This window comes from Musa acuminata, chromosome BXJ1-3 (genome assembly GCF_036884655.1).
Source record: "Musa acuminata AAA Group cultivar baxijiao chromosome BXJ1-3, Cavendish_Baxijiao_AAA, whole genome shotgun sequence".
Lineage (NCBI taxonomy): Eukaryota > Viridiplantae > Streptophyta > Magnoliopsida > Zingiberales > Musaceae > Musa > Musa acuminata.
Window position 1 is genome coordinate 3188759 of NC_088329.1, and position 25950 is coordinate 3214708.

At 42.3% G+C, this 25950-nt stretch overlaps 4 protein-coding genes and 1 long non-coding RNA gene across 8 annotated transcripts; 3 read left to right on the top strand and 2 right to left on the bottom strand.

Moving 5' to 3' along the window:
• Positions 1-865: 865 nt before the first annotated feature.
• LOC135636560 (RING-H2 finger protein ATL13-like) lies at positions 866-2571 on the top strand. The gene has a single exon (XM_065148333.1). The coding sequence runs from the start codon at positions 883-885 to the stop codon at positions 2233-2235; it is 1353 nt and encodes a 450-aa protein (XP_065004405.1). The 5' UTR covers positions 866-882; the 3' UTR covers positions 2236-2571.
• A 1335-nt stretch (positions 2572-3906) lies between these two features.
• LOC135617037 (eukaryotic translation initiation factor 3 subunit C-like) lies at positions 3907-9369 on the top strand. 2 transcript variants are annotated; one of them, XM_065116917.1, is made up of 4 exons: positions 3907-4058; positions 4347-4434; positions 4523-6358; positions 8191-9369. In XM_065116917.1, the coding sequence occupies exons 2-4, from the start codon at positions 4411-4413 to the stop codon at positions 9145-9147; spliced, it is 2817 nt and encodes a 938-aa protein (XP_064972989.1). In that variant the 5' UTR covers positions 3907-4058; positions 4347-4410; the 3' UTR covers positions 9148-9369. The 2 variants fall into 2 exon arrangements, with proteins under 2 accessions (XP_064972989.1, XP_064972984.1); XM_065116912.1 differs by having other exon boundaries at positions 3921-4058; positions 4369-4434.
• A 315-nt stretch (positions 9370-9684) lies between these two features.
• LOC135617043 (probable alpha,alpha-trehalose-phosphate synthase [UDP-forming] 9) lies at positions 9685-14780 on the bottom strand. 3 transcript variants are annotated; one of them, XR_010488596.1, is made up of 4 exons: positions 12611-14778; positions 11683-11956; positions 10693-11262; positions 9685-10579 (listed from the first exon to the last, which is right to left on the bottom strand). XR_010488596.1 is itself a non-coding variant. In XM_065116932.1 (4 exons), the coding sequence occupies exons 1-3, from the start codon at positions 14575-14577 to the stop codon at positions 10942-10944; spliced, it is 2562 nt and encodes an 853-aa protein (XP_064973004.1). In that variant the 5' UTR covers positions 14578-14780; the 3' UTR covers positions 9685-10579; positions 10911-10941. The 3 variants fall into 3 exon arrangements, 1 of the variants encoding a protein (XP_064973004.1); XR_010488595.1 differs by having other exon boundaries at positions 10676-11262; XM_065116932.1 differs by having other exon boundaries at positions 10911-11262; positions 12611-14780.
• A 3468-nt stretch (positions 14781-18248) lies between these two features.
• On the bottom strand, positions 18249-21018 carry LOC135636567 (uncharacterized). The gene is made up of 2 exons (XR_010495923.1): positions 20669-21018; positions 18249-18467 (listed from the first exon to the last, which is right to left on the bottom strand). It is a non-coding gene; the product is annotated as an uncharacterized LOC135636567 (long non-coding RNA).
• Positions 21019-21539: 521 nt separating this feature from the next.
• On the top strand, positions 21540-25344 carry LOC135617052 (uncharacterized). The gene is made up of 7 exons (XM_065116952.1): positions 21540-21918; positions 22562-22624; positions 22791-22927; positions 23551-23588; positions 23697-23745; positions 24127-24291; positions 25036-25344. The coding sequence occupies exons 1-7, from the start codon at positions 21584-21586 to the stop codon at positions 25230-25232; spliced, it is 984 nt and encodes a 327-aa protein (XP_064973024.1). The 5' UTR covers positions 21540-21583; the 3' UTR covers positions 25233-25344.
• The last annotated feature ends 606 nt before the right edge of the window (positions 25345-25950 follow it).

Consider the following 25950-nt stretch of genomic DNA (forward strand, 5'->3'; position numbering starts at 1 on the left):
ACAAGTCTCCTATTCAGAAACCATATAGATGGAAGCTTCAATAGCATTGGAAAAGGAACCACTGTGGCTATCAACTGACATCACTTGTTCTTCTTCACCTAAAACAATGCCACACTCATGGAATTACAAGTTAGCTATACTTCAAATCTAAATGATAATCTTGTTGTACCCTCCTAGGCTGACTGATACTGGAATTTAGCAAGAACTGTTTTCTTATTGGAATTCAGATACTTTGTGGGTGAGTGAAGTAGATTCTTTACTGATCTTTCTCTTAAACAAATCAATGGCAACCACAAAATTCTATTTAAATGTCAGCTTTGTGTTGAAGACTCCATGATCCCATAGCACACAAGGCCTCCCATGAGACCCCAATCCTCCTCCTTGCTCAAAAGCCATGAGCTTTCTCACCCCCAGTTATGTATGCATTACACAGTGGTGAAGAGGAAGATGAACTGCCATGATCTCCATTTCCAGTCTCATGATCATGTGTTGAACAAGTACCATTAGGCGAATAACTGTACATGTATAAACACATTCAATTCTATTTGACCAGCTGGGGGCCTTTCTTGTGGTGGTCTTACCTTCCCTCCCTGCACAGTAATCAATTCTTGTTTATCAGGTCCCATCAGCTGTCACCTCTTCATTTTTTCCTCCCGTTAAGGATCACATCTTCCTAAATTGACCTGCAAATTCTGCTTCTCTTTCCTTCCACGACCACAGAGATCAAGTTTCGTGAGCCTAAAGTGCTCAATTCAGAAGAGAATGACAGGGGAATTTCGAGATAAAGATGATCCAATTGAACTGCAGACAAGATAACAAAGGCCTGGTGAGTCTTATCTTTCTCTTTTCTTTCAATCTTTGTGCCTTTGCCAATACCAAAACATGGACTGGGTCTTGCATGAAAGCATCAAAGGAGGGGACTTTTCTTCCCCAATCCCACTCCCATTACCAGTCCCACCACCTCCTCCTCCTGTTATTAATTCTGAGAGAAGGATTAATCTTAGTATCCTTATCATATTTCTCATACTAGCAATCATCTTCTTCATCACTGGGCTCCGCCACCTCCTTGTGAGATACCTTCTCAGGCCTACCAGCAGGGAGCGAGAAGACTTGAACAACGTTACAGCACTGCAAGGACAGCTGCAGCGGCTGTTCCATCTCCATGATGCAGGGGTGGACCAGTCCTTCATCGACACTCTCCCAGTCTTTCTCTACAAATCCATCATATACCTCGGGGACCCATTCGATTGTGCTGTCTGCCTCTGTCAGTTTGAGGCTGATGACAAGCTCAGGTTGCTCCCAAAGTACAGCCATGCCTTCCATGTACAGTGCATAGATACTTGGCTCATGTCCCACTCCACCTGTCCTCTTTGCAGAAGAAGCCTTCTTCCCGACCTCTCTCCCACCGACAGTTTTGGTCCCGTAGTCCTTGTTCTTGAGCCTGGAAGTGAGAGCTCAAGAGAGACTGCTTCTGAGAGGGAGGACTCTATGCCCAATGTTGACCTTGGTTCTAATGGAGACGAAGACACTGGGCCTTCCATCGTCCACACTTCCCAAAGGGCGGTGGAGATGGCAGAAAGGGAAGAAGTTGGTATGGCACTGCCAGTTTCAGAGGCTTCGGAGACAAAGGTAGTGCCCGTCAAACTTGGCAAGTTTAGGAGCGTGTATGTCGGTGAAGGAAGCAGCACTGCCAACGGTAACTTGGACCAGAGGAGGTGCTTCTCCATGGGTTCGTACGAGTATGTGATGGATGATAGGGCATTGCTTCAGGTTCCCATCAAACCACCAAAGATGAAGCCCGAGCACCGGTTTGCGGTGTCGAAGTTCGGTTGCCATTCGAGAAGGGGTGTGTTTAAAGGATCGGATGCACTGAGAGCTACAGAATTCAGAGGTGACGCTGGTAATGTCGGTATCAGCAGTCATCTGCACATGAAAGAGAGCTTCTCGGTTTCCAAGATATGGCTTCAGTCCGAGAAAGAGAAATCTATGGCCGGGGATTCTTCCCGGCGGGCCCTTTCTTTCAGGACTGGCGATGAATTGTATCTAATAAACGGTATCAGCCATGCTGCTACTGCATCTGAATTAGATCCCACAGCTGGGGAGAAGAGTGCAAGCGAAGTAGATTTAGATGTGGAGGTAGGAAGATGCAACGACGGCGTCGGATCTTGGTCTGATGGGGCATTCTCATTTGCCAGGAGAACATTGCTCCGGTTAGCAGGAAGGCAGAATTTATGATTGTCTGTGCCGAGCATTCTTGCATTTACGAGATGCAGGAGGTGATCAAGAAAGACAGAAAAAAGATCATTGCACACACCCTTTGAGATTCCCTTTCTTTTTTTTTTGTCTTCTGCTTGCAAATTCTTCAAGAAACTGATGGAATGTCATATACATGTTTCTCATCAAAATCTGAAACTGATGTGTTGCAGGAAGTGGAATTTGTTCATCAGTTTGACTGTAAGCAAAGTTGTCATGAATTGTGTTATGTCACTGAATATGTGATTAGATCCACTTATTCTGACCAAAATGAAGTAAATAGCTGCAAGACAAACAGCAGAAAATTAATATGATATATGCAGCAACATTATTAGACTAAAATAACCAGACTTCTTCATGAAAAGAAAGACTCATTCATGAAAAGAAAAAAGATGCAGCAAATTCCACTCTCAAATTCAAATGTGCTTCTCTTCCTTGTCTAGTAAGTTGGTACTGTTTCAACTTAGAGCTAGCAGAAAGGAGCTCTCCATTCAACTTACAAGTTTCACCTCACTGTAAACATCAGTTATCACTGTACTCATGCAGATGAAGACAGTTCCCCATGTAATTCTTTTTAGCTAGAAAGGTTGCTACACTTCAATGTATTCTCCTATATGGCAATTAGAAACTTATGTACATTTGTCCTTCATAAAAATGTTCAGATGATTATGATCAAGTGAAGTAAAGAAGGATCAACCAAACTCTTTTAGTGTAAGGCTGATCCTTCTCACTATATCATGTGTACCAGTGAGATCAAAACAACTTCATGTTCATATCTTGTCATATGGTTTAACCAGAATTGAAGGATCAAAAAACATGAATGCACGTAAAACACTGTGAGTTTAATGTTTGCTGAAGTAGTTTAAGGTTTTGAACTCTTTTCTACTCAAATAAAGAATGCAGCAGTGAGTAAACAGAGGTACTTCATGTCACTTCTGGATTGTTTCAACAGCATTGCAGATTCTTACTGAGGAATAAAGACAAAGTAGATATCAACTCACAGTCTCATTTTACCAATGCCATTGGAACTCAGAATTAAAAGAGGGAAGCTGCTCCTGAAGGTATTGTGATTGAATTAAGTGAGGATTATTCATAAACTGGACTGATAGAATTGATTGCTTGAGTTATCAGTGCTAACAAAAACCTACTTCAGGAAATTAATTCTCTTTTCTTTCTTTTCCTTTCCTTCATTCTTAAATACCAAAATCTTTCAAATTATCTATATTCAAAGTATTTTATTCATATTGCTGATTCAACATTCATTTTATTCATTTATTTTATGTTTTTAAAATACATTTATAAGATTAAATTATATCATGTTATTTTATTTTTTTTTCTTTTATAAAATTTTTTATATCATTTTAGTTATAATTTACTTTATAAATAATGAATGATAAGCTTGAGGTCAGATTTTTTTCTTTTTGCTAGGTTGAATTTAATTGGTTGATTTGGGTTATTTGTTTTGCATGATAGGGAGAATTAGCATTTTTCTTATTTTTCTATTATTTCAATATATTTTATCGATTTATTTATTCAAGTCCGGTCTGGCGCGGTCCGCTCCGGTTTATTTTTATAACGACAGACCGGACCATGTTCGTTCCGGTCCGAATATCCGAAACCCTAGAGCATACACACGTGAGAAGCACGTGATACCAGCATCTCCGTTCGCTTCCTTGTCATATAATTCTTTTGGCCGACTCGACGCCGCCGCCCCTTCCTTCCATTTCTCCTCTGCTGTCAGTCGCCTCGTCCCCCGGTCTCTGCGGATCTGTAACGAGAGCGTCGTGGTTTGAGCATCCTAAAAGGTCGGAGTTCAAGCCTTTCTCCGTTCGATTTGATTTCCGTGTTGTTTTCTGTCGTAGGTTCTTTCGAATTCCTTCGCCTTTTTCTCCGATCTGTTTTTCTCTAGCTTCCGTGCCAAGGGTTTATCAGAAATTCATCTCTCTTAGGTTATTTTGTTCTTTTTCGGCGCTATTTGGGGTTTCTTCCCCTTCCTTCTCGATCCTGTCTTTTTCTTGCTGATGATACGGTTCATTTCGACGCAAAAATTACCGCTTACTAATTAATTTGGAGATTGGGCTTATTATCGGCAGATCGTTTCCTGTGGAATTTTAGGGTTCTTTTCACGGTTCGAGGTAGAAGAAATCAGCAAGAGCGATGGCGTCTCGTTTCTGGACGCAGGTGCGATTGGGTTGCGAGATGCGAGTCCTAAGACATTCCTTTGGTTTGTTGTGCTTAAGAACCTTTTTTTTTTTTTTTTTGGTCTCAGGGCGGTGACAGTGACACCGAGGAGGAGGAGGAGAACAGCGAATATGAGGACGGGAGTGAGACTGAGCAGCCGGCCGGCGATGGTGCCGGGGCCAACGCCAGAAGCCGTTACCTCCGAGATAATGCTAGCGATAGTGATGACTCGGACGGGCAGCACCGTGTGGTCAAGTCGGCCCGCGACAAGCGGTTCGATGAGATGGCTGCAACTATCGATCAGATGAGGAATGCTATGAAGATCAATGACTGGGTTAGTCTGCAGGAGAGTTTTGAAAAGATCAATAAGCAGCTTGAGAAGGTCATCCGGGTTACAGAGTCTGAGAAGGTCCCGAACCTTTACATTAAAGCTTTGGTGATGCTTGAGGACTTCTTGGCTCAGGCCTTGGCTAATAAGGATGCTAAGGACGCTAAAAAGAAGATGAGCAGTACCAATGCTAAGGCTCTCAATTCAATGAAGCAGAAGCTGAAGAAGAATAACAAGCAGTATGAGGAGCTGATAGCAAAGTACCGGGAAAAGCCAGAGAGTGAGGATGAAGCAGCTGAAGATAAGGATGATGAGGAGGAAGAGGAGTCAGGCTCGGAGGTTGAGGAGGATCTGTCAAAGATCACAATGTCTGACGAAGAGGATGATGAAGAGGAAGATGACGATGAGCAGGCTGAGGGTGGTGGGACCTGGGAGAAGCAGATGAGCAGGAAGGATAAGCTCATGGACAAGCAGTTCATGAAAGACCCTAGCAAGATCACGTGGGATATTGTCGACAAGAAGCTTAAAGAGATTGTGGCAGCGAGGGGTAAAAAAGGAACAGGGAGGGTAGAGCAGGTTGAGCAGCTTACTTTCTTGACTCGTGTTGCCAAAACACCTGCTCAGAAGCTTGAAATTCTTTTCAGTGTGATATCCGCACAATTTGATGTCAACCCAAGCTTGCTTGGCCATATGCCTGTAGGTGTTTGGAAGAAGTGTGTTGGTAATATGCTTCTTGTGCTTGACATCCTTGAGCAGTATCCTAATATTGTAGTCGATGACACAGTTGAGCCTGAAGAAAATGAGACACAGAAAGGTGCAGATCATAAGGGAACAATCCGGGTCTGGGGAAATTTGGTTGCATTCCTTGAACGTCTTGATTCAGAATTTTTTAAAAGTTTGCAGTGTATTGATCCACACACTCGTGAGTATGTCGAGAGGCTTAGGGATGAGCCTTTATTTTTTGTCATTGCTCAAAATGTTCAAGAATACCTTGAAAGGATTGGAGATTTTAAGGCAGCTTCTAGGGTAGCACTTCGCCGACTTGAGGTTATATATTATAAACCTCAGGAGGTCTATGATGCAATGAGGAAATTGGCAGAGCAGACTGGGACAGAAGCTGGTGGGGAGACGGGAGATCCAGATGAAAGTGATGAGAGTCAGACGGTGGAGGAAAATAGGGGCCCACCAGATTTTGTCCCAATCCCTGAACTTGTGCCTAGGAGGTCTACATTTCCAGAAAGTAGTAGAACATTGGTGGATGCATTGGTGTCTCTTATCTATAAGTATGGTGATGAGAGAACCAAGGCCAGGGCTATGCTGTGTGATATATATCACCATGCTATATCTGACGAGTTTCCTGTAGCTCGTGATCTTCTGTTAATGAGTCATTTGCAGGATGGGATTCAGCTCATGGATATATCTTCGCAAATCCTGTTCAACAGAGTAATGGCACAACTTGGGCTATGTGCCTTTAGGGCAGGGTTGATCCAGGAAGCTCATGGCTGCCTCTTTGAACTATATCAAGGTGGTAGAGTAAAAGAGTTACTGGCTCAGGGCATGTCACAAAATCGTTACCATGAAAAAACTCCTGAGCAGGTTTTTTTTCTCCGACTCTCATTGATTTCTCTGTATTTTACATAATATGAGCATCTCATCTTGGAATGTTGTATGTATCACAAAGTGAATTCTGAACTCAAACTATTTATTTTGGTGTATGTGTGGATAAAATCTTCTAATGTGCTTGTAAATTTATGTTGTATGTACTGATCAACAAAGGCATGATCTAGCTTTTGATTCTGTCATCATAATGTATTATCATAATAGTTTAGAACATGTTAAGTACTATTAATAAACATACCAGCTTATATGAACTAACTAATTGTACATAAAATGTAGACGTTAGATTATAGAATGATTGCAATGCCAGAACACCAATCTGATCTGTTGATACATGCATCTAGTTGAACATTAACCTACCTATTTCTGATTGTTGTAATGTTTTTAAAAACCGATGAACATCAAAAACTGATGTGTACTACTCTGTGCTAACTACATTTTACAGCACAGTCTGTAGTCGCTTTTTGAATTAATAGAAATTCTTTTCTTATTGGGAAAAAAAAGTTAAACATTAACCTACTTCTGATTGTTGTAATGTTCTAAAAAACCATTGAACATTAAAAACTGATGTTTACTACTATGTGCTAACTACATTTGCCTGTCTTCTAAGCAAATGTCATTTCAAAGTAGGTGTGGATAGTAGAATTAATCTATTAACATAATTATTTAGTGAATACCTTTAGCCATTGGATTCCAAGTGGTTTTTTTGAAAGTTACAAAGTATACAGTAAGTGTTCTCAGATACACATCCAGAATATATCCTGAAAGACTTCTGTCACAATCCGACTCAATGGGAAATTGACCCATTACTTGAGTTTGGACCATTGATTCAAATGCTTAAGCTCATGTTAGTAAGCTTTGATTAATAGGAGGACAACCAACTAGTCTTAAAAATCAATTTGAATCTTCTCCTGCTTCCGATGTGACACTAAATAAGGGTCATGTAAGAGCTTAACTTATTCATCGAGAATCAGTATCTTGGCATGGTGTATGTGAGGCCTAGCCTAGCAAGGTGTCTCCACATCATTTCATACCTTGTGCTTCTCTCATAGGGTTGATGTTTTCTATTTATCTCTATTGTCTTGGACTGCTGCCACTTTTCACTATTGACTTACCAATTTTCATCATCATTCTTTGTCCCTCCAGTTAGATTTCATGTATTTTCTTTATTAGCTCATTCAAGGATATCCAGGGAATCAAAATGATATGCTTCCCCAGTGGAGTAGCTTATGGGTGCATGTACCTATGTGGTAACTGCAAGATATTATGGGAACCAGAAAACCGTATGTTTCCTGCTGTGACAGTTATCAGCTTAAAGAACTTTGGTCATCCTGTTTTGAAGTTGAAGCAGCTGGTGAAATGTTAGTCATAATTGGCATTCCAAGTCTCCAACAAGATATATTTAATCTGTTGCATGTACTTATATGATATCTTTTGTAAATCACTCATTACAAAGGTTTTCTTTTGCTTTTCTCTCTCTTTTAGGCCAGAGTTGGAACATCTGCTAAAACATAATTTCTTGCAATAAAGCTTGCACCTCAACTTGCTTTTCTTTCTAGGATATCTTGTTTTGAATGTGCAGCATTATTTGATCGTTCAATAGCTATCTTTCCCTTTACTAAATCTCCATTAGCATTGTGGCATTCCTTATTCTTGTTGGCCTAATGATGATTGCGATAGCATTATATGCCTGCTTGAGATTTCATAGCACAATGATTTTAGTTCTCCTTTTGATGATTATGATAGCATTATCAGCCTTGGTTGAACTCAACTTTTCTTGTATGTCGACTCATTTAGTTTTATTTCATCAGGAAAAGGCTGAGAGGAGAAGGCAGATGCCTTATCACATGCACATTAACCTTGAGCTCCTTGAAGCGACTCACCTGATATGTGCAATGCTTCTTGAGGTCCCCAACATGGCTGCTACCACATATGATCCAAAGCGCAAGCCTATTAGCAAGACATTCAGGAGGCTTCTTGAAGTGAGTCAGAGGCAGACATTTGTTGGTCCTCCTGAGAACGTAAGGGACCACGCCATGGCTGCCACAAGAGCCTTGACCAAGGGAGACTACCAGAAAGCTTTCAATGTCATCAACTCTCTTGACGTCTGGAAGCTCCTTAGAAACCGAGAAAGTGTGCTAGAGATGGTGAAGTCCAAGATCAAGGAAGAGGCTTTGCGGACTTACCTCTTTGCATTCTCGTCCTGCTATGATTCATTGAGTTTGGGCCAGCTTACTTCAATGTTTGACCTCTCTGAGGTCCATGTCCATAGCATCGCTAGTAAGATGATGATTATGGATGAGCTGCATGCTAGCTGGGACCAACCAACAAAGTGCATCGTCTTCCACAATGTGGAGCAAACCAGGCTGCAGGGTCTACTCTTCCAGATGGCAGATAAGCTTGTAATTCTGGCTGAAAACAATGAGAGGGCATTTGAGGCGAGGACCGGCGGGGGCCTTGAAGGTCTTCCACCAAGACGTCGAGAGGGTCAGGACTATACCGGCTCAGCATCTGGCAGATGGCAAGACGGCTCTGGTTCTGCCTCGCAAGGTAGGCAGGGTGGTGGCTATGGAGGACGCGTTGGATATGGCGGCAGGACAGGGGGTTCTGCACAAGCAACTGGCGGAGGTTATCAGAGAGATCGCAGCGGACAGGGCTCACGGGGTGCTGGTGGCTACTACGGGAGTGCTGGGAGGGCAGCTGCGAGAGGTTCACAGTTGGAAGCTTCTGCAGGCATGGTCAATCTCAGCAGAGGTGGTAGAATTTAGTGCCGGAGACAATACAGTAGATCGATCCAAAAGAACGTAAAGCAAGCCCCCCGGTTTTTGGTCATCATTTTGCTCCTATTGCTTGGAAGATACTCTCATTGACTGTTATATTACCCTACCCATTAGGTTTCCATTGAACTAATATCTCTTTTTTTATTCGATGTACTGTGGATCGTGAGAACTTATTATGACTTGCGTTTTCTTGGTGAAATTTGTTGTTCATGTCTGTTCTCAATATTCATAATTTCCTTTACTTTTTCTGAAATAAATCCTTGATGCCAACATTGAATCTAAGCCTGCTTTTACTTGTGCTGAGGTGGGTTAAGAAGATCTTCATTACGGATAATGTTAAGAAGATCTTAAATCCTTGATGTCAGCAGTGACTGTTCTTCATCATGCATCTTTTGATTCCTTAATTTGGTAGTCACCGGAGTAATTATTCCCAGAAAAAAATATAGATAATTAATATTGGGTTCAGAAGAGATAAAAGTATTCATTTAATGGTGCAAAAAGGTGATTGATATAAAAAATCTCAGATGATTGGAACAACTTATCGTGTGTTATTGGTGACCACAAAAACTATATATTACCGCTAGAAGAGATCTGATGTCATGATTATGGTCAGTATGAGTACCATCAATCGAGTATTTGTAACTCTACAGAAGAAGAGTTGGTGGCAGGCAGCCATCGCAAGTCGAAAAAAAATGTAACACAGTTTGTTCTTTCTTGCAGACTTAAATCTTCTACGGGATCTTTTTCCTCCATAATATTCTTCTTAGCAGTCAATTCATCTTCAGGCAAAAGCAGCCTTCATTTTGAGATGTGGCACGGCGTGGACGCCGAGATGAGATCAGGAAGCACAATGGCATATTCCAACGCCACTATTGGCCTTTGCCATGATTTCTCACGACAAGGATATATCTATAGTTGACAGGTCTCCCACGACTCTCCCATCTCCAATATTCTCCGGTCTTCTCGCCAAAGATTCGTCCAAGGATCTAAGTGGATAAAAAATAATAGAGTTGGATCTCCTCACGTTTCTCCTGTCGCCCCATTGGACAAAGACGGTAATGCCCAGTGGCCAGTGGTTAGGGATAAAGATTTGGACCTCACCATGGCAACAAACACTGCACTCGACAAGAACACATGATTCTTTTTCCTCGACCACAACAGCACTACACTGCACTCATCTGTTCAACTTGTTATCCTCCTCTGTGCAAATGGGGAGGAAGACCAGATGCAGAATCTGTGCAAGGGAAGAGAACCATCAGATGTGCATGCCTCCTGCTGCCAAATTCATGTTGGGTTTAGGGTTTCATGGACATGGAGGAGGCTGCTGTTCGATGAAGTGGTCCTTGTCTCTGAAAAGTTCCTGGAAAATGATCCATGGGGATGAATTTGCATTCTAGGGTTCCAAATGCATGGGGTAAACCTAGAAAATGACATAACGTTAGAAGGAAAACATGAGCCGTGTCGGATTATGTATCTGTTATGGTCTACAAAGAAGAGAAAAGGAAGAAAGAAATACTTTTAGGGGATATTTACAATGGAAAGGATGAATTGATTTCTGCCTACCAACTCTGCTTAAGGTGTAAGTCGATTATTTAGACATCTGAACCATTATGATTATTTTGTTCCTCGTAAAAAAGTTCCTAAAGCTTTCCACAGCCGGTGGTGTCTCCACTTCTTCATGCAATAAATCCTCCTCCTCGATTACCAAAACCCAGTTCAGCCAATTTCCGATACTTCATGCGAGAACTTACTTGCTCGGCTCCTGCAGAAGAGATGTATCATTCAGAGAGCCCCTTCAAATGACACTCCAAGGTCTGTATGTTTGTGTGGCTCTGCTGATGCATGGACAAGGCCTTGAAGCAGTTTTATGACATCGACTATATCATCAAGATAGTACTTAGCCTTGCTCGGCTTCTTGCCAACAGTGCAGGCAAAGACTTCAGCTAATGCTGGAACCAATGCCTCATTTGTGGAACTAATGATGCTCTCAAACATGTCTTCATCAGACTGGTCATCACCAATGCACAATATGAAATCCGGTGGCTTTCCGGTTCTCAACATGGTCGACAAAAGGTTTTCAACCACCACGCCTTTGCTTATCCCCTGCAAATGATCCCCCATATGATCTAGTTGTTAGTTGCTGTTGTCCAAATCAATTTAACAGAAGAAACAAGAAGTCATGTTTAAAAAAACTGCATCTAACTAAAAAAAGGAAGAAACAACTGAACCAATTCAACACATGGCTCTACAGAGGTCCTGATTTGTTTAAAAAAAATATGGCAACAAAAGGTGTGGGCACAATAAGACTGTCATATGCATTCAGATATATGTTTTGCCACACATGGTGATGGACAGAAATTGTCTGAAGTCAATCCTAATCCATACCCCATTATTTGAAATTGTTACTTATTAGACCGTGAACATGTTATGGATGTGACATTGATGGTTATTCTTTTGGTTGGACTGGAAGCAAACAACTAAAGCAAGGTGGCAGAACCAAAAATCCATGTTACTCCTCCATACCTGGGGGTTCACCTCCACTATATGCTGGCCCCTTTTCACAACGACAGGCTCGTTGGCAAGCACGTTTTCTAGGTGATCAAGGAGTTCTTTTGCCTGGCAAGATCCAAAATCTGGATCAGCATCTTGGTGATGCCAAACTAAGCCGCTTTCTTTGAATTCAATGCTGGATCCATCCGTTGCCTCAGTGTACAGCCTCATTACAGGTTCCGCAATCTTCTTCCAATTAAAATCTGTAGCTAGCATGAATGATTCCCATGGAGAATCCCGATTCCACCTAATAGCAACGAAACATAGCCCAACAATAATCTGTTAGCCATTAAACAGTGACAACTCCATACAAATTTTATAGCCTGGAGATACTTAGCAATAGCATTATAGTGCCACCAATCAGTTCAGTATCCTCCATATATGGTTAAACATAATTTATTTCACAAGACAGTTCATAATGTCGTTGGTGCTTATGTGCATAGTTTAAAGGATTTTCAAGTATTTCTTATGTTCCACTTGAACTTCTAAATAGCAAACTATGACCATGTCATCTAATTTGATTACATGGAATGCCAAAACAATATTTGGTTCACGACAATCACAAGAATTTGCTACGATCATTCTATATGATTTACATCATCATGCAATCTTCCATGTACATATCAGAATGGAAATAAAGTGATAATTTAATGTGATTTTCAACAAGCACATTACTGGTCTAGTAGACTTATAACTCCCTATAGAGGAATATATGAGTTCCTGTAAGTCAAATCAGTTTGTATCTGAACTGTCTACCTGTGTGCAAGACACTGTACTTTCTTTTTTAATATCTGATTTTACTCGGTTTCAAAATTGAAGTGATAACCAACAAAAAGATCAGTATAGAACAAGGTACTAAGGGTACTAAAAATTATAATAAGAATTGAATATGAGTGATTACCTTGTAAAATAGCCATGTTCAGCAGAGATTCCTAACTTCTCACAAGGGGCAAACCACTTGCTCAGCTCATCCTTCCCTCTACCACTGACCACAAAGACTATGTTCTTCGGGTCGCTGCATAATTCATTCAAAACTGAAATCACCTCGTCACTTGGGCCTTTGTCGACGGAAGTCTGAGGCATCATCGTCCCATCATAATCAAGCAAAATGAGTCTACTATTTGTATTCCTGTATGCTGAGACTATGTGCTCGACTGATAGCTTTCTGAAATTGGGACCCAGTGCAACTACTCGGAAGCTCATCCCAAACCCAATGCCCCAACATCTCCTGAGGAAATGGTCCTTGCAAGCCCGCTGCAAATCCTGATCAAAAGACCTTGCCCAGTAAGAAACATCATGAGAGCTAACATACTTGTAGTGTTTCTCGTGCCGCAACTGCTTCTCAACCTCTGGCATTGTGATGGCCAAATACATTGCATCTGCTACAGCATCCACGTTCCATGGATTTACCCGAATAGCTCCGCTTAGGGACGGTGAGCACCCGATGAACTCTGAAACCACAATCACACTCTTCTTTGGAACACCTCCAGGAGCAGGGCTGCATTGTCGACACACTGTGTATTTGTAGGGTACCAAATTCATACCATCCCTCACCGGGTTCACCACACAGCACTCTGCCATGGCATAGAAGGCTGCCTTCTCATGTGTCTGCACAGTGCGATCGATCAGCACAATGGGCTCATATCCAGGCTTTCCAAACCTTTCGTTGATCCTCCTTGTGATGGAACGGGCCTCTTCCTGGACCTCCTGAACATCTCTCCCTTGGCTCCTGGGAGGGTTGGCGATCTGGACCAGCACAGCCCGTCCCCTTAATTCCCGATGCTCCTCCAACAGCTGCTCCATCGCCAAGAACTTCAAGCCTATACCTTTGAAGAGATCGACGTCATCAACCCCAAGTATCAAGATCTGATCTGAATACTTCTCCTTGAGTTCCTGAATCTTTGCGGTCGTCTCCGATGAAGATATCACCGATTCAAGCTGGCCCAAGTCAATCCCGACAGGAAGGATCTTGACGGTGACAGTCCGGCCATAGTACTCGATGCCGATATACCCTCTCTTGGACTGGTAGTCGAGGCCAAGCAGTCGGGAGCAAGAGGAGAGGAAGTGGCGGGCGTAATCGAAGGTGTGGAAACCGACAAGATCACTGTTGAGGAGGGCCCGCAGGAGCTCGTCGCGGACCGGGATGGTACGAAAGATCTCAGAGGAAGGGAAGGGAGAGTGGAGGAAAAATCCAAGCTTTACTCTAGGAGAGCGCCTGCGTAGGAAGGTGGGGAGGGCGAGGAGGTGGTAGTCGTGGATCCAGACGAAATCATCGTCCGGGTTGAGGAGCTCGATGAGGCGCTCGGCGAAGAGCTTGTTGGCAGAGAGGTAGGAAAGCCAGAGGGTGCGGTCGAAGGCGAGGCCACCGGTGGAGGAGGGCGACAGGGGGAGAAGGTAGTGGAGGAGGGGCCAGAGGTAGTGCTTGCAGAAGCAATGGTAGAAGCGGTGGTGGAGGTCGGCAGGGAGGAAGACGGGGAGGCAGCGGAATCTGGCGTAAAGGAGTTGGGAGACGGCGGCGCGGTGGGCGGGGCCGACGGCGGCAGGGAGGGTGCCGACGTGGAGGACTTCGGCGTCGGGCGGGAGGCCAGATCGGAGCTGGAGCCCGAGAGCGTCGGGGTCCCAGGCGAATGCCAGCCCGGAGGACTCCGCGGGATCAGCGGCGACGCGGAGGGGGAGGCGGTGGGCGACGACGATCCGCCGGTCGCGGGCCGGCGTGGGTGAGAAGGAGGAGAGCTGGTCGTCATCTCCAGGAGCGGCGTCGGCGTCGGCGTCGGACATGAGGAGAGCGGGGGGCAGTCGGGGAGGGCGGCGAGGGTCGGGCTCGTCGGCAGCGACGTCGAGGAGGTTGGAAGATGAGATGGAAGGCATGGCCGTAGTGCCGCGATTAGGGTTCGCTATCGGTGGGTGTTACAGAGGGGGAGGAGGAAGGAGAGAGGCGGAAGCATTTGATGCGACGAGGTTTACCACAATGTGTCATCTCTGGGATCACCGTGATATATATATATAGGAAAGGGGCGGATAGGCGGAATAAGGTATCCCTGCGAGGATATCTCCTGCATTGGAGTCATCTCTGAAGGATGGATAGAGGAGAGGCGATAGGAATACGGAGGCGGAATAAAGAGGGAAAGAGGATAAACTCGGAAGACGCTATCCATCCATCGATGCATCCATCCGATACAACTTCTCCATAAATTCGGTAAAATTGTGCCCTTGCATGGATCAGATTTGCCCTAATAAATCCAAAATCTACATAGAGGTAAGAATTGACTGTGGCTCATAACACGCACTGTTTGGTCCGGATTGGGTAGAGGGAATCGATGTGGGGGGATTAAGAGTGTGGATGGAGCCGTGTGGGACAGGCGTTAGGAAGGACCCGTGCAATGTTGGGCTGGATGATTCATTAAAGTCACGTGTGTTCTCATTGTCCAGTTGTCTCTGTCGCATGCTTTGGGTTTCCCACCCGTCCATCGATTTATCATGCCATTTTTATCCTGCATCTACCACTCCATCTATCCACGTTTAATCTAAACAATTACAATTACAATGATTATAATATGAGTTCCAAACTCATTTCTTAATTTTTTGTTTTCTGTAAAATGCGTTGGATTAAGTCCTTAAAAGGACACAAGAGTGAGAGGGGTGGTAGAAGAGTCGGGAGGGAGGCGCGCGGATAATTACGTGCACCTCCTCGAAGACTGCGCACCTTATCCGACACGTGTCGGTGGGGGTAAGTGTGCAAAGGACGCGTTCGGTGAAAGTACGTACCTAATTCTCCGCGAGAGAGCCACGTAGGACGGGAAGGCTTTCGGGTCGTGGCAAGATAGGATCGGCCGGCCGAGCAATGGGACGATCCAAGTGGGCCCAGAGTGGTGGACCCTTTCCTCCAACATCGCGTGCCGGGATCGGATTGAACGGATAGACTTGCGCGTCCGTTCCGCGTCCCCGCATAGAGCTTCTATGCGGGAAGCATTGCTCGCCTGGATCGTCGAAGTCGTCGAGCAGGGAAGAGGCATCCTCCCATTCGCAGTCGACGGTGGGTTCACGAACCGGAAGATGCCATGTTCCCTGGCTCGGCAGTGCACGAGGTAGCCGCCACACGCATCATCCTCATCCTTACCCCGCACGGCACAACACGTCACCACCGATGAGGCCTACCCACGTTATCCATAACAAGGCTTCCATTTCCTCGAGGCAAAATACAAAAAACACAACATAGTAGGTTTGAGATATAAAAAAAAAATGATAGAGGAATTAAGTGAAGAATAAATTGTAATACTTCAACGATTAGTCAGATCCAGACACGAACAGCGATTAGTCTATCATTTTCATACATGACTTTGTAAATCCTAAGGTAGTTATGGCAAATTCAGTGAAAAAAAATGCATCGGATGACCAATTAGGAAGCTGACGCTTGTCCATGTTCTTAATCGTCTTCAGAGGTCACACATTTGTTTGGCGATTTAGGTGGTATGTTTTACGAACTACATATCCTACCTAACACACCTACCTTTCTTATGTGTCGTATGAATATCTTCGAAATTAATGGAAGAGGTAGAGGTGTGCATTGGATCAAATACCTTGTGCACCTTATTAGTCTCTGTCGTTTTCGACGACATCGAGGGTAAGATTAAAGAGGAGGCAAAGTTACATAGATATTATAAATTATAGAAACCCTACATGCTACGTTTCGTCGCCGGACAAGGGACACGAATCCCCAAACTGGTGCACTCCTCGTCCACTGGGTGCGCGACACGTCTCCCATTCATATCAAGAATAATGGCCGGCAGGATTAGGTCAAAATCATGTGTCACTCGATCACGGAGAATGCATGCACTTCTCAACTTCAACTACAAATTATGACTTTCATACGAGGTCATACAACAATCCTTTTGATTTATCTCTCGGGAGAACACGCTGAGAAAAGAGACTCAAGATAAGGGGGCATGAATGATAGATACGAGACGAGAAAGTTGGATGAGGGGGAGACGGTTTCGTCCACATGTCGAAGTAAAAGAAGTCTCAGAGATAAATATTGACCGCTTTCCAACCTCATCCAAGAAAAGATGGCCCTGCGAATCTTCCACCAGCAACAAGTCAACAACCATGTCGTGAACATAAAGACAAGTGCCGTTCTCTGTTCTTCCACCATTAAAAAGTGCTTTTCACTTGTGCACGTATCGACCACTGCTCCGTCGCTTTTTACGTTGTACCATTCATTAACTTGGGATGATTTTATTAACGTGCACACCTCCTTCGAACATTGACACCTATCGACTTTTTAGGGTAGTTCCTATGTCCTCATTTTTAGGAGGGGGCATCGATATAGGTTTCCCAATATTCGATTCGTATCCAAGTAGTTTAATTAGGACGAATCTGCCACTTCCTATAAAAATTATTGGGTCAAACCTTCACATGTCAAAATATTGGGTCAAACCTTTCTTGCACTCGATATTTACTGATCTGATCAAGTACTGGTAAAGAAATCATAACTCCTATATCACTTGAAATCTATAATTATCATTGGTACCAAGATTAGGAGTTGTTACTGGACAAGTATCAACAATTTTGGTGGACCATTTGGATCTATGAAGTCCAAGGACTACCCAACTTTACAAAGGACTACAGGCGTCATGTACTTAAATGTGATTTAAGATAATTTTCCTGATAAAACTTCTGCCTAATCCTCCTCAGCTCCATACCCCTCATCAAGAGATTAAAACAAAATAAAAAAGGGAGTGGCCATATCTGCAAATCACAAACAAATGTCATGAAAACCACCCGAAAATCATGGAAAGCGTGCAATGCCCACATACAAGATCCCCACACTCTACCCACCAGTTCCCTGGTCATTGGCTATCTAGCTTTTGTCAACAAATGATTCAACCTCCTTGCCGCTTTTCATTCTTGTTCAAATCCAAAGAAGATAAGACTGCCTACTTGTCCGGGAGATTCAACTCCCATGTGTTGGCATTAATGGTGGAGAAAAACGTGGACCTTTACACTGTCAGGGTGGGGTTCCTCTCTCTTCCCCCCCATCCCCCACCCCCCACCTCCCCTCCACACATCTGATCCATGGAGGACTTGTACCGAAACCAGGAAATATCTGGAACGGAGCTCGCATTCGTGGCTTAACAGCAGCAAGTGAAAGGCAAAAAGGGACGGAAGAACAGAAACAGGTTGAAGTGCCTAACTTTTGGGTGTCACTTGGGGCATGGTCTTAACTTGTCATGAAAGATAAGAGCAAAGTGTAGAAGTCCAAAAGCCAGTAATGTATCGGAAGCTAAATGTTCAAGACAAGCACGATGGGAACATGGGCTTTAAGTCCAGACTAGATGGAAATTAAATGTTGAAGCTAAACATCCGAAAATACTCCAGCTGAGTCAATAAATTGTGTTATAAGACTTAAGTTCATACTAGACCTTGGGAAGAATTTGCTACACCAGAAACAGATATAATTGAAATTTCTCATGAACTCCAAACCCAAAACCTTGAGAGCAAATAATTAGCATCAAATCAGCACAAAGAGGAATTTCAATACGTGGCATGAAATTGACAGATATCAGAATTCCTAGAAGTCAATGTAAACAGAATCTAAGAAGTCAACGCCTAATTGATATACTGAACGAACTCACCTTCATTGCACTGGTCGAGCAGTCTCCAGAGAGTCGCTCACCACAAACTTGTAACAGTAGCAGCTCTTCGTGGTTGCTGTCCACAACTGCAGCTAGATGTCTCTCCTGTTTACCACTTTCAATCACCTGGATGCATAAAGAATCACAAAATCATCAAGCAGAAATTCAAGCTGCTTATAGAGGATGAGTGGAGACAAGTTAAAAAATAATGTAATCATATCAAAAGAAAAAGTCAGGAGGAATTCCAGTAAATGATGGAAAAAGACAGATAAAACAGAAATGCTTGCAACTGCCAGAAGTCTCAGCAGGAGTACGACCCACTGTTTCAAAAACAAACGGAAAAGAAAATTTATATTGCTTGCTTCTGCAGAGATCATTTGTCAATTTATTTGATAAATGGCATGACATATTATACATTATTTGTCAAATTTATCGTAGAGTGATGTACTATTGTTGACTAAAACGATATAAGTTGGTAGCTAACAGAACATAGATACACTTTGGTCTGTAGATTTTGCTTCTTCAGGACCCAGTACCGTGAGCCCTTACAAATACAATGTTCCATACGGATCTTCAATATCTTTCAATGTTTGCCTGGACAGCAACCAAATCTCCAGAGAACATTTACACAGGACCACATTGAATCTTTCTATTGTTTGCTTAGACATTAGCCAAATCTATGTGAAGCATTCACATAGGACCACATTCTCACTTGTCACTACCAAATATTGGTGAAGCTCCACAAACAACTTATAGTTTGTAATAATAACAAAAATTTATCTGCCACATCAGCAAGCAAACAGATACCCTCTTTTCTTCTGATGAGATAGATGAGCTTAAAGACACTAAAGGTGTTGATGATTTAGCTTCATGGTGAGACCTGATAGAGTCTTGGGACTTAAACTATGCATGAAATGTATATCCTAAAATATATTTTCCAAATTAACCACCAATCTCCGCTTCATCTTATCCTGAAGTGCATTTCCTCATGACATTCTTTAAAGTTTAATCTGAGCTTTTCTCTTAGCTATGTCAACCAACAAATTTCTGATATCAGCAGTACCTTTCTAAAATCCACTTTATGAGCCTTTTACTTGTCTTAATTGCCGAAGATATTCTTGATACAGTGATCAGCTCAGACCCACTCCTACAACTATGAAACTGAAATATATAACTCATTCACAACGCAAATGAATTCCAGCACACCAACAAAACGTGGGCATTGAGTCCTTTTTATGCCAGTCATTAGGTGTCAGTTCAAGGAGATGAATTTATCACTTTCTTATTATAACACACTGACCAAAAAAATGTCTATGCAAGGATTGTCATGAAATCAAAGCTTATATTACTTATCAAACCATTTATGATGATCTAAATACTTTTGGTGGTTCCTCTGTCATCTGTAAGTTTGTAAATATTCTCAGAAATCCATTAGGTGAAGCAGAATACTCAAAAGGGTAACAACTTTTGAAATATTATACTCTCCAATACAACAATTATAGATTGATGTGGGCACCCAAATCATTGATGTCCAATGAACACTTCTAATCTCAAGCATAACTAAAAACAAGACTGTTTAAAATGACAAGAAGCAATTCTAGAAGTAATAAATGCTCAGATTTATATCAAACATTGATCTTACCATGTTCTAATAAAATATAGACAATTAGATCAATGAAGGCCAGAAATCATCTACCAAGTACGACCTTAAAGGGCCAATACCTAATAGTCAACCAACTTTATGAACCCAAACAAAAGACAGGGCAGCATCATCTCAAGCAAAAAAATTCAAAAATGAAATGCAGATAGAAAGATTTTGGAGGTCTCATATCTCAACTTAAAAAGGGTAATAATAATGACAGTGTGCATCCTGTTTCATAGCCCGTAGTGTATGGGCTTCAAGTTAAGTTCTATTATGAGAACAAACCAATCTGTCACTTGACAACAGTAAATATCGGCTTAATCATTATGTCTAATTAGTGTTCTTTTATTTCTCCTTTCTTACTAAGAAAAGAAGTTTAAAATATGCTTGCAAATATCTCAGCCTTCTTTCTAAACTATGGAGCAACATACAAGAATGAAACATCAATCTGACTAAACTTCATACATATTTCTGCTTTGCATCAGCAGCTTTTTGTTCCATTGGATAAATTTTGGAGTGAAAGAAATACTGTAATCTAAGGAAATTCATGGAGACACACAGGGTTCAACGATGCTACAAGTGATCCACGCCTCGTGATGCAAACAAGGCACGAGAACGTGTTCGGAAATGAGATAGAAGCACTGGTTGAAAAGTTAAGTATCATGTGGCAGAATGAAACACCAACCCAAAGTCCTTTCGTGGAGGCGAACGCTGCAACACCGTAGGATGAACCCTCTTCAGTCCCTCACACCGCAACGCCATTGCCTATGTCATCCAACCCCCTCACTCTCGATGTCCGTCTGATGAACCCCGGTCGGGATTAGGGTTTCGACAGATTGGTGGACGGATACTTAACGATCTTGTTGTTCTCCACCTACTCCTTAATCTTCTTCAGCGTCTTCTTCATCCAGATCGGAGAGCTCCAAGCCCTCGCGATCGTGTACATGGCGCAACAGAGAGATTTGAATTCGAGAGGAGGAGAACGGCGAGCCGGGAGTTGGGCTAGTTTGGACCTTCGTCATAACAACTATCTTGACGGTTAAGCTCACTAGGTCGGTGCGTAGAACATCAGAGGTCTTATTTAATGAGTTACTTTATGTCTCGACCAGTGGTTGCTTTGTCTGGCTTACGATTTCAGGATACAGTTTGGGCCACACTTCTCCCAATAAAAATCTAGGTAACTACTTGGGTAACATAGGTATGGGTGTCAAATATAGATTTGTTTTTATTCAACTCGCAAACAAGCAAGGCGGTCATGTTCTCACCTGTGGGGCTCGCATGGACCTCACGGTTACGTCCAATGACAAGGCAGGTAGAAGTGACAAGTAATGTCTCAGTGGTCACTGAGAGCATTTTTCTAGTCAGCGAAGTCGCTTCGCGTGACACCAGAAGTGTGGATAGGAATCCACACTTTAATTTTTTATGATCCAATGGTTGAAGGCATTATAATAGGTGGGGTCCAACTTAATGGACGGTTGGATATGAGATTGGACGATTCGTCAACAAGGTCTATTGGAGAAGATCCGCCCCAAGAAAGCATAAGAAACCCCACTGAGGGTTTTGGGGAACTCCGATTGAGCGCAAAATTGCGACGCATGAAATGGGTCACACCGTCCTCTCTCCTGCCACTCTCCCTCCCCGAATCCAACTGCAAGCCTTCAAATTAGGGTTAGGGGGTCGAGAACCCCCGGCTCGTCCTCTTCGTCTCGCTTCGCGCCCGAGATTTCTGCTCGGCTGGAAGCCTCTTCGCCTCAAGGCGGTTCCGCGGGCGGTGCGAGAGGAAGGCTTATCGCCGTGGGACGATAAGCCGTACGAGCTTCTTCCCGGTGGAAGGAGGTCGTACCTTGACGAGCAGGACGTCGTGAGCTTCCTTAACCCACCCAAGGAGTTTATTCCCATCGATCCCGCTTCCTACCACCCGGCCGCTTATTTGTGGTGAGATTCCGCTGGCAGCATCATGCTTTCTTGTTATACTTTGCTTTCTTATATTTTTGGGGTTGTATATATGATTTTTTTGTACTTGTTTTATTGGGCACAATGTGTTGATGAAACTAATCATATGAAAATAATTAAGTGCCTCCGTTCTAGTCATGCTCCATATGCCTCAACAGCGAGAAAAGCTATAACTATTGAACCAACAAATGAAGCAAATAAGTAATTGTTGCTGAAGACAATAATCATACTTTATTTGTAAGAGTGTGTAAGGGTCTTGTGGTCTTTGCATATTGTCGAAGATTATGTAAACTTTATATAAGTGAGATTTTTGGCACCTTGGCGCCTTCTAGTGTCTAGTGCCGTTGACTATACTGGTATAAAGAGACTATCGAGAGGTTAAATGTGTATTGAGTTTGCTAAGGACAATGAACTGCAGCACAGATGTAGTCAATGCTATGTTTTCTTTTTATGAAGCGCAATAAGTTGTATTGCCAGGCTGGACTATATGTGAACGTCGGTGTTACTATATGTTAAACACTTTTGCATTGAGGTGGTACCATTGATAGGCTCCTTTGCAGCTGCAATCACATTTTTTAATAGTGTTTTCATTTAAGTTTTGTTAAATGGTTTGACTTCATAACAGGAAGAAAATCGGAGATATTCCTGAAGAAAGGCGACATAGGTTGCTTTCTATTGTTAAAGGAAGGTATTCCACTTAAATTATAGTTGATTGCCGAAATCTATCCTTGTGCATAGAAATAATGATCACCTTGCTGTAGCTATCTATATTTTATTTCTATAGTGTGGTGTAATCTCATGTACTTTTAGACAAAAAATATAAGTAATTGATACAGATGCTTTTTATAGTGCAGACTAGTATTAAGATGTTGGGAACTAGCTGGAACACGTTATCAGGATGCTAAATTGGCAAAACAAAGTGCATCTGCATTGTTGACCTTTGAAAATAATTCAACGGCATTGGAATTTTGGAACTGTCGAACAAGTGGAGGTACTTTTGCTTGATAAAGTGTAAATCTTGATTTCAAATATTACTTTTGAACTCAACTCCATAAAAATCCTTCTGTCATTATTTATTTATTTGTTCTAGTCACGGATATCAAGGATTTGTTGTGCCAGCTCAGCTGTCATGCCTGTTATGGGCCCATTGGCCATTAAAATAGGTTAACATGATATGCAGATCACAATGGCATATTGACAATTATCCAACTTGTGCTGTACTTGTGTCACCTCAGATCTGAAATTATATGCTTAATACTGTATGTAGGTGTTCGCTCCACCTGGCCTTGTCCAGCCATGATAACCCACGTCTATGGGTTGGACAGTTAAAACATTGTAGGTTATTACAAGGTTGCTTTTACTTGACACCAAAATTTGTCATAGCCTACTTGAATTTATGGCATGGAACATTTCTTTTGTTAGCTATACATTCATCTTAAAGTTTTCAATTGTAATTGCACTTGCATTTGTATTTGTCATTACTAAGCTATTAATCTGATTAGTTATGTTTCTTTGATGTACTTTCTGTTACCTCGTCTTAACACCTGGTAGATGAGGAAGACCTCTTATCTGCCAAGTTTCACTTCCCTCACATTCTTGTTTACATTGAACCAGGTCCTTTGCCTGTTGATTGGCTTAATGACTTCGGAAAGGTCTGTGCTTCCGTCCAACATCTCAATTCTTTTCCTTGCTATAAATCTTGGTTCAATTTGTATCGGTTGTGTGCATAAATTCTTATTGTTCTTTATCACTTAGTTCAGGTTATCTTCCATGCCAAGGATGGGGATACATATGGACGAATAATTATTGGTATTATTTCTGCTGGTGGATATGTTCCAATTTACACCACGTTCTGTATATCAATTGCATTTGTTCTTGTTATTTCCTTTGGATCCTTTTCGCTGAAGAGCAAGCAGCAAGATGACTGAGCCATCTCAAATCAACTATGCAACTTGCATATTGATTTACTGTTACTGACGTAACTCCTGAAACTGTTATTAAAATTTTACTAATTTTAAAAGTTTCCAAGAATTGTTGTTCACCTATGAGATTCATGCAATTTAACTAATATTTGTTGGGATGACCTGAAAGTTTTTAGAATTTTGTATATCTCATCGAATATTGGTGCTCTGTACTTCTGTTAGTGGTCACTAAAACATAGTAATCAGTTTATGCTTTTTAACGCTTCAGGTGGATCAATACCATTCGGTTTGGGTAAATATTATAGTCCTCTGTACTTCACGGTGACACCACTCATGGAAGTTATGTCAACGGAGCAGCCTTGTGATGTGGCTTATGAGTTTGGAAATGGGCTTTTGGATCCATGGAAAATTCCTGCAGGCTTCCCGAAACCAGGTAAAACTAACCAATTAGTGGACAACAAACTACTAAATAGCATCGGTTCTGGCATTTGATATGATATGAACCACTGTGTTAGATAATTAGGTTTTACAAATTGCATCTTGTATAATGGCAATCACACTGTACTTGACTACAGGCTCTGTTTCGTGTTGTTTGTGGTGATGTTAGCTTTACAAAAGTTTGTTGGTTATTTCAACTTTCGATCCATATGCTTACACCAATAAACACCATACGAATTTTTAACAGATCTGATTAGACCAGAAGTGAGGTCTGGCAGCTACATACAACTGCAAGTGTTTCTATTTGCAACATCATAAGACATAACTGTTTTTAATTTCTTTGTTGATGGTATTCTCAAAAGCTTCATTGCAATCTCGATCATATATGTTTGTCTGTGTTGCAGTACATTATATAGTTCCTCATAACTTATGTTAACGTCGGATTTTCATTGCAAAACTTACATGCCATCAGTGCTATTTCTGCAAGCTCATAAAGATTTTTAACTTGTACATCTGTAGATCATGCTTGTTTCTTTTTTTCAAAGCCATATTTAGTTCTTTGCTGCTCTCCTTGTAGTATATTTTATTTACTTCCATCCTTATAGGAAAATTGATGTGCTCCTATACAATGAATACTATGGTTGAAATGCCACTTCCCTCGGTACCTTATAAATGCATGTCTTATGACTGATATACGAGTAATACCACATGGTTCTCATTTTCTTCTTGTTGTTGACAGCCGAGCATCCGTGGCCATTCAACGATCATTTGGTTATTTATGTACGCCATGCTGGACCAGGAGTGATGGTAGGGCAAGCATGGCAAGAAGGGAAAGAGTTGGAACAAGTGCCAAAAAAATTATGTGGTGAGATATTGATGGTAAAATATTTTGCTGCCGGTGGTCAGTGGAAAGAAGGTTGTGCTGAATCTGATTGATTAAATCCATTTTTCAATAGATATCAAATTGTGTACTAATTTGAGGACCTTCCATGAAATTCTAAGGTACCGGTCGATTCTCTTTTAATATAACAATTATTTTCATGCTTCATTCATTCTCCGTGATGTACACGTGAAGCCGCATCCATCCAAAGCTCTCTATTTTCTCGGTCTTTCTTTTCTTGATGGGGTTGATTTGTCCGTCCTTCTCTGTTTTGTGCACGGATCTCAAGACTGATCGGACGGTGCCGCAGAGGATAGCAATTCCTACTACCCGCACGCTCTGAGGCCCACGCTCGAGGTACCTGTCGGCACTGAGCTGTCTTTTGACGGTAGCTTTACTGGCGGAAGTGGGTGCTCGTCGGCAGGTCGCTGGAATTCTGCCTCCAACCCTGACACAATTAATGGCCGTCACGACCACTTCCGCAAACCATAAAAACTCTTCCGCACACTATCACTTGCCATGTCGTTGCCTCTGCTTAGGTGGGTCCCAAAACCGACGGTTCATTCCTCACGTTCTCCTGCCATCACCGCGGCGGAAGAACACTAACACTTTTCTCACCTTTTTCCTTACCTGCTCTTTCTACCTTCTTACGAATAGAAGGAAGTTGGGACCCACTCATCACCGCGACCGAAGAAGGCCATGACTTATGCACCTTTGTTTCTTATCCATGTCATTTACCTTCTTGTGACCGGAGAAAATATGGGACCTACTCAG